General features: G+C 52.9%; 1 protein-coding gene across 1 annotated transcript; it reads left to right on the forward strand.

Annotated features, from left to right (window-relative positions):
* Positions 1 to 1,376: 1,376 nt before the first annotated feature.
* On the forward strand, positions 1,377 to 12,062 carry DOLPP1 (dolichyldiphosphatase 1). The gene is made up of 8 exons (XM_004375745.2): positions 1,377 to 1,701; positions 6,350 to 6,450; positions 6,709 to 6,793; positions 6,893 to 6,992; positions 7,225 to 7,323; positions 7,879 to 8,007; positions 8,538 to 8,627; positions 10,572 to 12,062. The coding sequence occupies exons 1-8, from the start codon at positions 1,626 to 1,628 to the stop codon at positions 10,606 to 10,608; spliced, it is 717 nt and encodes a 238-aa protein (XP_004375802.1). The 5' UTR covers positions 1,377 to 1,625; the 3' UTR covers positions 10,609 to 12,062.
* Positions 12,063 to 13,172: the final 1,110 nt, after the last annotated feature.

The raw sequence follows: 13,172 nt of genomic DNA on the forward strand, positions 1-13,172 counted from the left end.
TCCTGGAACTGCTTTCTTGACAGTATGAGGTCCCCCTGTCTCTCTGCTCACTTCTGTCTTTTATATCTCAAGAGATTGCCTCAGGACACAATCCAGTCTTGTAGATCAGGTCCTGCCTTACTAACACAACTGCCACCCATCCTCCCTCATTAACATCATAGAGGCAGGTTTACAACATACAGGAAAATCACACAGTACCAGGAATCAGGGCCTAGCCAAATTTATACACACATTTTTTGGGGGACATAGTTCAAACCATGACACCCCCATGCTGTTTTTACAGTCAGGCAAACTAGGACTGGAGGGGTGGTACATTCCAGGCAGTGGACCAGCATGTGCAAAGTCCAGGAGACAAGAGGAAGCCAGCACCTTACCTGGACTGCCAGCCATTCAATCTGGCTAGGGAGAGAGTGGTGGTAGGAGAGGGTGAGGTGGGTGGGAAGGTGCAGTTCTTTATGCAGGGCCCGAAAGGAATGTTTTAGGGAAACAGCTGTATGTGGAGCCCCGGTGGCACAGCAGTTAAGAGCTTGGCTGCTAACCAAAAGGTCAGCAGTTTGAATCCACCAACCGCTCCTTGGAAACTCTATGGGGCAGTTCTACTCTGTCCTATAGGGTAGCTATAAATCGGAATCCAGTCGATGGCAACGAATTTGGTTTTTTTGGTTTTGAGATATATGTGGAAAAGCGACTTCTTGTTTAAAATGCTCCCAAGATGCCTCATTAAGTAGCAGAAATGTGACTGAATCAATAAATCTTTGTTGAATGAATGAAAGGAGTCCTTCTTAACTTCAATTAAGCTTTCATTCTTAGCATCAACTAAGCTTCCATTCTATAAACACCTTTATAGAAGGTGTTTAGGAGGCCTACCGTGCTCCTAGCCCTGGGAGTTCCTGCCCTCATCCCACAAACTCTTTTTTTTTTTAATTGTGGTGAAATATATACATAAACACTTACCAATTCAATCATTTTTACGCGTACCACCCCAGACACTGTTAATAAGACGGTTGTCTGCTTTGTGTGCCTTTCTACCGGTCAGAAAACAGCAGAGAAAAATAAGTACCCTCTGGGTCTTCGGCATAGTTTACTCATATGAAGAGTGTGTCGGCTCCAACCCCACGGTGCCGAGGTTGCCCTTACCCTTCGAGCATGCGCTCTGACGGTCCCCCAGGTTCCGCCAACCCCGGCGAGCTCCGGGTACCGGAGAAGCCTTCACTCACTCCGAGCCGCAGGTTCCATCCAAACTAAAGCTCCCACCAAAGCCCAACACGCCCCTCAAGCTAGCACCTGATTGGTCCGCCCTGCTCACATTTCGAGCCGGCCTCACCTTCTGATTGGCTGTTCTGCTCTCTGTTCGGTACTGGAATCCTCCCCCTTTCTGATTGGCCAAGCACTTACCTGCGCTCGCCCTGGATTGGGCACCGGCTTGGTCGGCTCGCTGGTTCCTAAGGGCCTCGCTCTCTGATTCGCCGCTCGGGCCAGCCCCACAGCCTGCACACTGAATGGTCGCGCTGCTACCTGTACTGGCCTCTGATTGGCTGCGCCGCGCCTCCTTGGCTTGATAGGTCAGGACCACCGCCCCCCTGGCTCCCCATTGGCTGCTTGGCGAAGCCCGGTCTCCGGGTAAGATGGCAGCGGACGGACACTGCTCGCTCCCCGCTTCATGGCGGCCGGTGACCCTCACCCACGTCGAATATCCTGCAGGTAAAAGGCGGCCTCGGATCTGAGGACGCCTTCCCGGGGCTGTCCACTCAGCCACGGGCACTCCAGTCCGCGCGAGCCTGAGAAGGGGGCGCCGGGGGACCTGGATGGGAACTGTCAAATAGTGAGCCATGGAGGGGCTCGGCCGGCGCGCGCGCCGCGCAGGCGCAGTGGTGCGGCGATGAGCTGGGAGAAATTGTGAGCCGCTCGCTCGCGCACTCTGCGGCTGCGCGTTTGGGTCGCGCCCCCAGGTCTCGGGGGGCGGATGGGCTGTAGTAGGGCGGGGGTCTATCGTGAGGCGGGAAAGGATTGCTCACTTGGACCTTGCCCCTTTTTTCCCCGCCCTTCCCGGAGCCAGGGAGGCCAGACTCCCTCCTCAGCGTGCAGGGAGTGACTGTTTCCTTCAAATAGTGCTTTGGGTCTGCCTGTAAGAGAAAGAGCTCCCCATTGCTGGGAGTGTGCAAGCCGAGGTCAGGCAGCTATTGTTTGAGTAGCTTCAGGGTGCCACGCCCTGAGTAGGGCAGTCTCCACTGTAGAGGGGGCAGGCAGACTCGGGGATCTTGACTTCTGAGGGCTTCCAATGAGAGGTATCCCTAGAAGCTGAGGTTTTCCAGTTGGGAGGTCCATTAGCGACCGTAAGGGAAGCAGTCTAGTACAAGTGGTGCAGAGGCTAAGGCCTTGTCCAAGTGACTCCACTGCTCTGTGCCTCAGTTACATCATCTCTAAAATGGAACTAATCCTAGTGCCACCCTCTTAGATGATGTGAGAATCAGATTACTCGAGGCCATGAGAAGTGCTGAGCTCAGTACCTAGTGCACAGTAAGCGTTCAGTAAATAATTACAGTTAATGTTATTCCACCTTACCAGGGCCCTCCAAACCCTACCCTTCCATCCCTGGTTAGGATGTTGGGGTGCAGGGTGAGTCCTGGTTGTCCCAGGAAGGGTTTGCTCCTGCTGCTGTCATGGACAGGGATGTAAGAACCTGGCCCTGCTGAGGACCTCAGGGCTGGATGCCAGGGACTTTTGACCCTGGGTGTTCTGGGTTGTACTGGAGGTGAGGTGACACTGACAGGAACTGATCCCTTCTTGCCTGCCTGCCCGCCATTTATCCGTTCATTCAACCAGTATCCACTGAGCTCCTGAGTGCCAGGCCCCAGGCTGGCATAGGCCTAATATGTCCCTTCCCTCCTGGGCTATAAAAAACCCCTGCTTTATAGGAGGGAAACTGAGGCCTGGAGTGGGAGGGGGCCTTGGCTAAGGCCTCAGAAGCTCTGTGGCCTCCCCTCTCTGGCCTCAGAGTAGCTTCTGGTAATGCTCACGCTCTAACAAGTGAGACAGGAAGGAACCTGCTAGTTGCAAACAGCGTTACTCGGGCTGCAATGAGGGACCCTTTGCAGGGACTGTAGATGTCCAAAGGAGGGACCTTGCTGAGTCTGGAGGCATCTGGTGAATATTAGTTCTCTGCAAACTGTTCTACGGCCCCCTGCACTTTGCCTTCATACCCTCACCACACTGGTAGTTGCTTCATTCATCTATTCACTTTACATAGGTTTGGAGCACAGTTAAGTGCCACGTGCTGTGCTGAGCTTGGCAGGTGGAGTCGGGTGTAAAAAGACCCTGTCTCTGCTCTTACGGAGTATAGAGGGAGAGACAGACATCAGCCCAATATCTGCACTAATGAGTGTATCATGAATGATGCTTTGATTACAGATCCCCTGCCAGACTGAGAGTTCCACAGCGGGACTGTGCCTTTTTTTCCCACTGTGGTGGATACTTAATGTATGTTTGTTGCATTAACCCAAACAGCATCCCAGGTGGGGAAAATGGTGTGTGCAAAGATCCAGAAGTAGGACAGAGCACGGTGCATTCAGGGAGCTAGTGTTAGGTCCCTGGAGCTGGAGCAGAGAGTGGGAGAAGCAGGGTCAGGGTTGTGTTGGCCCTGATAAGCTAGGCTGAGGTTGGACTTAGCCCAAGAGCAGTAGCAGCCATAGAGGGACTTGGAGCAGAGAGTGGTGAGAATCTGCAGGAAGGCCCTAGGGCGGCCTGACCGTGGGATGGGCCATGGAGACGGCCAAAGTTTTGTGGGAGCCAGCCACCCCCTGTCCTAACAGCCCAGTGCCCTGGAGGTTGGCGGCGAGGCTGAAAGACACAGAACCTGAGGGCTAGAAGGGGCCAGGCCATTCTATGGCTGGGGAGACAGGCCCAGAAAAGGGAAGGCCTTGCCCAGTGTCACCCCGTCACCCAGGGGGGCCCAGTTGATGTCACCCAGGTGGATACCAAGTTCTTCCAGGCCAACTCCAAGACAGCACTGCCTGGGTAGGTGGAGATGAGGCCAAGTGTGTGTGCCCATCTCCTCAGGTCTGGGATCTGAGCTCAGCCCTGCATGAGACCAGGCTGGTGGTAAGGGCCATTTCCTACACTGATTCCTCCCAACAGGGAAGTGCCCTGGATACCAGGCACTGAGCTGGGAATCTCACAGTCTCTGTCTCATCAAATGTTCACACAACCATAGGAAGTAGGCACTAATATCCCCATTTTACAGGTGAGATAGCTGAGGCTCAGGGAGGTGAAGTCCTGGCCTGAGGCCATGCAGCCAGCAAATGCTGGCCGAGAACCTGAACCCTGCTCTGTGATGCTAGAGTGGCCACATAGCTGCTCAGGCTCAAAATGGTGAGGGCAGCCTTTGGACTCAGCTCAGCCCTGCTGTTGGGCAAGCAGGAAAGTGGCTCTCATCTCTTGGCTTCAGTGTCCCCATCTCTCAAAAGGGGCTGGCAGTCCCCACACTGCCTCCGTCCTAGGTTTGTTCCAAAACCCGCTCCTGTTGAGTTAATTCCGACTTGTAGCAATCCTATAGGACAGAGTAGAACTGTCCCATAGGGTTTCCAAGGCTGTAAATCCTTACAGGAGCACATTGTCACGTCTTTCTCCTGCGTAGCTCCTGTGTAGCAGCTGGTGGGTTCAAACCATCAAACTTTTTGGTTAACAGCCAAGCAATTTAACCTCTGTGCCACCAGGGGTCCTCCCAGGCCTGTTCAAAAAAAAAAACCAAACCCACTGCTGTCGAGTCAATTCCAACTCATAGCAACCCTATGGGACAGGGTAGAACTGCTCCATAGAGTTTCCAAGGAGCGGCTGGGGGATTTGAACTGCCAACATTTTGGTTAGCAGCCGAGTTCTTAACCACTGCACCACTAGGGCTCCAAACAGGTGACTAGATCAGTTTCTTGCTGGTAGAAAGATGGCAAGAAGCTGTTACTGTGACAGGTGGCCATATTGGGCAGAGTAGCCTCCTTCACCCCTGACCTTGGCCCCTGTCAGAGTCTTCAGTGTGGACCTGAGTCTGTGTGGTGCTCAGAGAACACCAAGCTTCCCTGAAGGCCCAGAGCTCAGCTGGGGCAGCCCCAGCACGGAGTCTCTATATTACAGAGGCACCCCCATGCCCTCCAGGCTGCCTCCCTCGTACAAGGCTCGGCTTCTGGAGTTAGACCAAGCTGGGTTCAAATCCTGCTTGAGTGGGAGTGATGAGTAAAGAACCCTGGACCAGACCAGAGACTTGGATTTTAGTCCAGGTCCCACTTCATTCTGGCTATGTGACTTTGGGCAAGTCATGTAACCCCTCTGCAACTTAGTTTCTGTCTTAGTCATGTAGTGCTGCTGTAACAGAAGTACTGTCAGTGGATGGCTTTAACAAGGAGAAGTTTATTTCCTCATAGTAAAGTAGGCTAAAAGTCCAAATTCAGGGCATCAGCTCCAGAGGAAGCCTTTCGTTCTCTGTTGGCCTTCTCTTCCCCCAGACTAGGAGCTTCTCTGCACAAGGAACCCAGGTCCAAAGGACGCGCTCTGCTCCTGGCACTGCTTTCTTTGTGGTATGAGGTCCCCAACTCTCTACTTGGCTTCCCTTTCCTTTTATCTCTTGTAAGATAAAAGATCATGCAGGCCACTCCCCAGGGAAACTCCCTTTACAATGGATCAGGGATGTGACCTTAGTAAGATGTTACAATCCCACCCTAATTCTCTTTAACATAAAATTATAATCACAAAATGGAGGACAACCACCCAATACTGGGAATCATGGCCCAGCCAAATTGATACACACATTTTTAGGGGGACATAATTCAATCCATGACAGTTTCTTCATCTGTAGAATGGGGATAGTAAAGGCACCTGCTTCAAACTCATGACATATGAACTTTGTTGTTGTGTGCCATTAAGTCATTTCCGACTCATAGCAACCCTATAGGACAGAGTAGAACTGCCCCAAAGAGTTTCCTAGACTGTAAATCTTTACAGGAGTAGATCACCAGATCTTTTCTCCCTTGGAGCAGCTAGTGGTTTCGAACCACCAACGTTTCGGTTATTAGCCGAGTGCTTAACCACTGCGTCATCAGGGCTCCTTGTGTGAACTTTAGCTTGGTAAACAGGGGCTGTCATATTATGCCTATGACTGAGTTGGTATGGCCGGTTGGTAGACTGAGGCATCTCTGGCTGCCTGGCGCTGCACTTCTGGCCCTGCTGGGGATCCTTTTCCTGGCTCAGGCCCTACTTGGACAACTCTGGGACTTGCTGGGGACTGGGTCTTACTCATAGGGGCAGCTCCTTTTCTCTGGATGCCTATGCTGTAGCCTCATCCTATTCTCCCTGTCTTCCCCAGGTGATCTCTCAGGCCACGTCCTTGCCTACCTGAGCCTCAGCCCTGTGTTTGTCATCGTTGGTTTCGTGACCCTCATCATATTCAAGCGGGAGCTGCACACGGTGAGTCTGCCCCCCGCTGCCACCCTCTACCTGCTCCCCAGTAACTCCACCCCAAGCAAGAGGAAACTGCAACCTCCCAGGTGTTTTCTTTCCCCTTCCCTGCTTCCACCTTTTCTGAGGTGTGTGGAACTTCCTGACTTGTTCCAGATTTATTCACTAGTTGGGCTGGGAGGTTCAATCAGAGGCCAGGGTTCTTGGGACTGGGTGGCCGCTGGCAGGTACACAGAGACCCAACTGATCCCACATCTTCCCCAGCAGATCTCATTCCTCGGGGGCCTGGGACTGAACGAGGGGGTCAACTGGCTGATCAAACACGTCATCCAGGAGCCACGGCCCTGTGCAGGTAGGACCTGATCCGCAGGGGCTTGGGGGGTCCCCAGGTCAGGGCATTACTTGGAGGCCTGAATCCTCCCATGATGCCCTGCTCTCCTTTCTCTCCCAGGCCTCCACACAGCAGTGGGCACCAAGTACGGGATGCCCTCCAGCCATTCCCAGTTTATGTGGTTCTTCTCCGTCTATTCCTTCCTTTTTCTGTATTTAAGGTGAGTTTCTGATCTGGCCAGGGTGGCCCTATGCTGTCGCAGGCTGGGCTGCACCAGGGGTCACTGCTAGCTCTTAGGACGCCCCCTTGGGACTTGGGCTCTGCTAAGTGTGGGAGGAGCTGGAGCCAAGGTAGAAGGTGCCCAGGGAGTGTTTGGATGGGGCCAGGGGCTATTTGGGAGGCCTGGACTCCAGGCTGTGGGCTGAGGCCATCTGATGGGCCTGTTTTCCCAGAATGCACCAAACGAACAACGCCAGGTTCCTGGACTTGCTGTGGAGGCACGTGCTCTCCCTGAGTCTCCTCACTTCGGCCTTTCTAGTCTCCTACAGCAGGTACAGAGGAAGGGAAAGCCTCCCCGACACACACCCTGTCCACTTGGGGTCTTTCTGGATTCTTGGTCTCTGTTGGACTCCCTAATGTGGACCCTAGTCCCAAATCCTGTAGGGCAGGGCTGGGGCAGGGGTCCCAGCCTCTGATTTTAAAGGGACAGGGTTCCAGTTGCCTCTTCCAGCCTAGCCTTTGCTCTTTCTTCCTGGTTGAGCCCAAAGTTCTGGGGACACCTCCATGTTTCAGCCGTTTGTTCCCAGAGTCTTGGAAGAGCCCCTTGCAGATGAACTCAAGAGTTCAAGGGCTGGACAGAAGGGAGGCAGATCCCAGCCAAGCACCCTTCCCCCCTCACTTCTAGAGACAGGGGAGCAACTGTTGGGGTCCATCCCCCTGCCTCCTTCCAGATGCAGATCTGAGGCTCTTGTTCACGGCATCCTGTGTCCTGTGTGTCTCCACATGTGTGCACACAGGTCCCTGGGAAGCTGGCACTTGGGCATGGGGGATTGTGCAGGCCTATCTCTGGTTGGCTCTCATGAGCTTCCCTTCTGGCCTTGGCCCAGGGTCTACCTGCTGTACCACACCTGGAGCCAGGTGCTCTATGGGGGCATCGCTGGGAGCCTCATGGCCATCGCCTGGTTCGTCTTCACCCAGGAGGTCCTCACTCCGCTGTTCCCCAGGATAGCAGCCTGGTAACTGCCTCCTGCCCCTGTTGCTGCCCATCCCACCTTCCTGGATACCATGGCCCTTGCCCCTTCCTGCAGATGGGACCATCAGTAGGAGGATCCAGGTGTCCTGATCCAGCTGCAGTCTCCCTGGCAGAACACCAGTGCCCAGGTTCTGGTGGGCATAAGGCTGCAGGCCCCACTTGCCTGGCTTCTACCTCCTCCAGAGGGTTTGCTGCAGAGATGTTGTGGGAAGAGGCATTCCTCAGGCCCAGAAGTTAGGGTCCCATCCTTTGTCCTCTACTAGGCTCTCAGGGACTTAGAAAGCAGCCTGAGTCCTATTGGGCTGTGTATACTGTGGGGCGATGCCCTTGCCCGGGGTGACACAGGTGACATGTCTGGGTCGCTCAGTGGCTTTGGGATCTCAGGCCAGGCAAAGACTTCCTGGGCAGTGGGGCAAAGGGGCAGCAGTTGTCCCAGCTACTGATTGGGGCATCTGGCTTGGTGATGGTCTCTTGCCCTGAAGTGGCCTTGACCTTCTGGGTGTCTTTTTCCAGGCCTGTCTCCGAGTTCTTCCTAATCCGAGACACAAGCCTAATTCCCAACGTGCTCTGGTTTGAGTACACAGTGACCCGGGCGGAAGCCAGGTGAGTTCAGGGGGGCCTGGCCCAGGACAGCCACTGCCCCCTTTTTGGAGGGTTCCTCGAGAGCCAGGCACTTGTCTAAGTACTTTTCTCTCATTGCCTCATTGAATCCTCTTATGGCCCACATTTTACAGGTAAAAACACTGAGGCTCAGAGAGGAGAAGGGAGTCACCTACCTGAGGTCTGGCAGCTAGTGAGTAGGGAGCTTAGTCTGGAACCTAGGCTGTCTGGCCCACAGCCCATGCGTTTAACCTCTACGACCCAGAAACTGAGAGCAGGGCAGCGGAGATTCCCAAGGTGCCTGCATGCAGACATTTCTTGGGATTGTTTAGTCCAGACATCTTTTTATAGATGGGTAAACTAAGGCACAGTGAGTTGGGGTGATGGCCATGGTTGCACAGCAAATTGGGGCAAAGCTGGGCTTTGGAGTGTCCTGACTCAAAGATCTCCTGTTCCACTTACCCAAATCCTGGGTGAGGCGCCTGAGGGAGTGAGGGGAGGGGTGGCCTGCCCTGGGTTCAGAAGTGGGCTGAGGCAGGGTCAGGCTTCAGAGGGTGGAAGAGGAAGCCCAGGCCCTGGGAAGTTTTCCAGGGAGCTGGTAAGAGGAGCCATGGGGCAGGGTGAGGTGGGGCGAGACCATTGCAGCAGCCAGGAAATGTGTTTAGTGCATCATGGTCCAAATTATTCTAACGAGCTTAAGGGTAAAGCCCCAGATCCGTGAGGAAAGGGGATTTGAGGGGCTTAGGGTGGGGCAATCCCATTAGTGGTGGAAAGGCCCCAGCTGGCCCCAGCTCAGCTCTCACCCCCCCACCCCCCGCCCCGAGAGTGGCCAGTCTTGCTTTGCCCTGCCTTGCCTGGCTGGCTGCCACCAGCCTTCATTTACCAAAATCTCTGTGTACTCACTCTGTGCCAGGCTTTGTGCTGGGGCTAAGTGCAGAGTGAGACAGCCACGGTCCCTGCCCTCGTGGTGCTCACATCAGGCAGGGCAGACAGGTGTGATCAGATGGTAACACAAGGAATGATGTGCCTACCTGTGTGGTCAGTGCCATAGAGCAAAGCCCAGGACCTTGAGAACTTGTGACAGGAACACGACATGGGGGTAGGGGCAGGGATGGGCTTCCCAGGAGGAGACAGGCCCAAACAGTGAAGAGGATGCCAGTTAAATTACGGGCTGGCGGGGAGAGTGTTCTCAGCAGAGAAAACAGCATGTGCAGTGCTCCCAAGGCAGGATGAAGCTTGGGCGGTCCACCAAACAGACAGAGCCTGTATGGCTGGAACCAGGGAGCAAGGAGGTAGGGCAAGGCTGGGGCCAGATCACGCAGGGCCTCATAGGTCACTGTTAACATTTCTGGATTTTAACGATGGGGCCCTAGATAAGCCCCTTTCTCTTTTCTGAGCCTCAGCTAGTTCCTCCTGAAAATAAGGTGATTATCCCTGCTCTCCTCAAAGTTTCTGAGTCTATCATGGGTGTAGCCACACCACCACCCTCAAATCCCCCTCTGTAACCTCCATCAGTAGTTCTCCTATCTTTGCATGCATACCTCCTGAAAGGAGAGCTCACTACCTTATTGTAATTCTGTTTTAGTTGCTAATAACAGAACCCGACTTGTGTGGGTCTGTGTGTGAAGGGGAGCTCCCTATAATTAGTTGGAATCCAGCAGGTCCCTTTTGCCTGTTTTCTCATCCTGATCTGTTACCCACCCACCCACCGCTTCAAACACATAGCTTCACTTCCTGAGCTCCAGGCCTGAGATCTACTATGAAGGCCAGCCAGAGAGAGTGACCGCTTCTAGGTTCAAGTCCCAATTCCCAGGGCAGGAGCTCTGATTGATTCAGTTGCCCATTTCATTAGGACTGTAGGTGGGGAGGGGACATCTGGGTAGAGGGACTCAGCGTGTCACTGAGCTCTAGGCATCCCTGAATCTGACCCCCATCCCCATTTTTCAGGAACAGACAGCGCAAGCTGGGGACGAAACTACAGTGACTGGTGGGTGTGGCTGGGTCCAGCCTTCAGGTCTGGCCTGCACAATGCCTTGCAGGATGGACGAAATGATGGACAGAGCAATGAAGCAGAGACCTCTACAGATCCAAGTTACCAAGTGGAGCCTTTTTTTTTTCTTATTTTAATTTTGGTGAACAAAGTGGACCAAAGGGCCAAACCAGCCCCTCAACCAGGACCCTGGAGGGCCTGTTGCCAGGGGGCCACAGGGCCAGAGACCCTTGCTGTGCTGCTGCCAGCCCCTGGTTGGGCAGAAAGTGCCCTTGGCATGGGCACCAGTGTGTGGGGTAGAGGAGGAGGGCTTGTGCCTCTGGTCTTGGGGCCAGGAAATCCAGGTGGCATGAGAAATACACACTATTTATTTTTTGGTTTTTGTCAAAGGCATATAGGATTTTGGAGATGGGCCGGACGAGCCTGTTCTGCGGTGGCTGCACTGCATACAGAGGGGCCCAGGTCAGCTTCCCAGGCCCTTTGCCTTGAGCCCAGGGGGGAAGACTACCTCTCCCTGGACCTGAGCGGTGGCCTGGGGGACCAGGAGGAGGGGGGTGTCCCCATCCCCTCCCTGCCACCATTGCCATTCCAGAACCTCATTCAGTGTTTCCTTGTTTGGGGGCAAGGGCCCAGAGAGAGCATGCATCTGGCAGCTGCTATCATTGTGTCCTACCCCGTATTGACCCTATACCATAAGGGCTTTCTCTGGTCCCCTGTCCCCAAGACAATGGTCCCTTTCTGACAAAAGAGCCTGCACGTTGTGGGTGAGTAAACCCAAGCTGTTTACAGCTCTTTGTTGTCCTGCCATCCGGTAGCAGTTAGTCTTCATCCCCACTCCTCGAACAAAATGCTAAGGCACCAGGAGCCGGGGTGAAAGGAATGGGGCAGTGGGTGCCTGACATCCCCCTCCCTTTTCTCTGCGTGTTCTGAACATGTCCTTTCTACCCACCTTTGATAGGCTGGGAATCTGCTCTGGCTCACCCTTGAGCCTGTGTCAGGGTCTGGGCTCACAGATCCCTCCCGGCCCAGCTTGGAGGAGGGTGCCTCCTAAAGGGCCTGATCTCTAAGTCGCTCTGAGACGGAGTGGTGGAGAGGAGATGCTTCCAGACCCTTGGGAGTTTCTAGAAATGAACCAGGCCACTCGGGATCTGTGTTCAAATCCTTTTCTCCCTCTTTTCTTTGTGGAGGTTCCTAATCTGCTGCTGAAGCACAATATTTTGGTGCTTTCTTTTCTCATTTGTTAAAGACAGTGTCCAAAAGCCATTCCAGATGCCAGGACCAGGGGCTTATTTCTGGGGAAGGTAGGTCAGTCCCCACATTTCCCTCCCCTTCCCTTATTTTTATTTTGTACTTTTTGCCTGAGACAAGCCAAGTGTGAAGTGGTTTGATTTAAGAAAAATCATTGAAATTGTTTACTATTGTTTTAAAATAAAATCGTAAATTCTGGCGGCTTGAGCACATGTTGACCCAAACTCATGGGAGAAGCTGGGGGCAGCTGTGAGGACATATGACCCTGAGGAACAAGGATATGGTTAAGAACATAACATCATAAGCGTCTCCCAGACATCTCGTCCCCTCCAGCCCCTAAAGCAGGGGTTTGAATTGGCTCTGTGACATTTCCCACTGTGGTTTGTCCAGCCTCTGGCTACATCTCTCCAGTGAGGAGACCTCACTGCATCATGGAGATCCATCATCCTGTTTCTAGACAGCTCTCAGCATTAGGGAGTTTTCCCTTCTCTTCAGTTCTAATCTGCCTCCCTGTGTGGTCCTTGCTGGCCCTGGCTCTGCCTTCAGTAAACCGAGTTCCTTCTCCTTTCATGTGACAGCCTTTCAGGACTGGGAACAGCCAGCTTGTCCTTCCTAAGCTTCCTCCAGGATAAACATCTCCACTTTGTTTAATTCAATATTTGTTCCGTGTATGGCTGGAAAAAATAACTGCAAACTGAGCTGGGTTTTTGGATGCCTTGTAAGAGTGAGATGAACACAAGTCAAACCTAAGGGCTGGCCCAAGGTGGGAAGTCTAATCCTTCCTCCATACATTAAGTTGAGATGCAAAAGAGCTACATACTCAGGGTGAAGGTGAATCAGAAGTAACCTCATCCTCGCACGGGCTTGAAATCTGGCTTTAGGTCTCCCAAGTGTTCCACAGAACCTTGAAATCCAGTTAAGGTGGCCTCAGACTGGTAGTAATCCCAGGTGTGTGGCAGAGACAGATCTCTGGAGGAAGGAACCTTCATCCTAGCCTTCAAATTTGTACAAATGATTTATAAATTACATTACTGAAATATAGACAAAGATGACCAGGTTCAAAAGGCTATAAGACACCATGATGAGAACCAACAGAAACAACAGATAATAAAAACAGGCTCACCAGTACTTCAGACACTGGAATTATCAGGGACAAACTAAATTGTTTTACTATTTTAAAGAAATAAGAGACAAATTTGAAAATATCTGCAGGGAACAGAAAACTCTAAAGTGAGCTCTGGCAGATTTTAAAATTAATCAAAACAAAAATACAATAGCTGAAAGTAACAATTCAACAGGTAGTTTTAACA

Source organism: Trichechus manatus, unplaced genomic scaffold, assembly GCF_000243295.1.
Source record: "Trichechus manatus latirostris isolate Lorelei unplaced genomic scaffold, TriManLat1.0 scaffold00038, whole genome shotgun sequence".
NCBI lineage: Eukaryota > Metazoa > Chordata > Mammalia > Sirenia > Trichechidae > Trichechus > Trichechus manatus.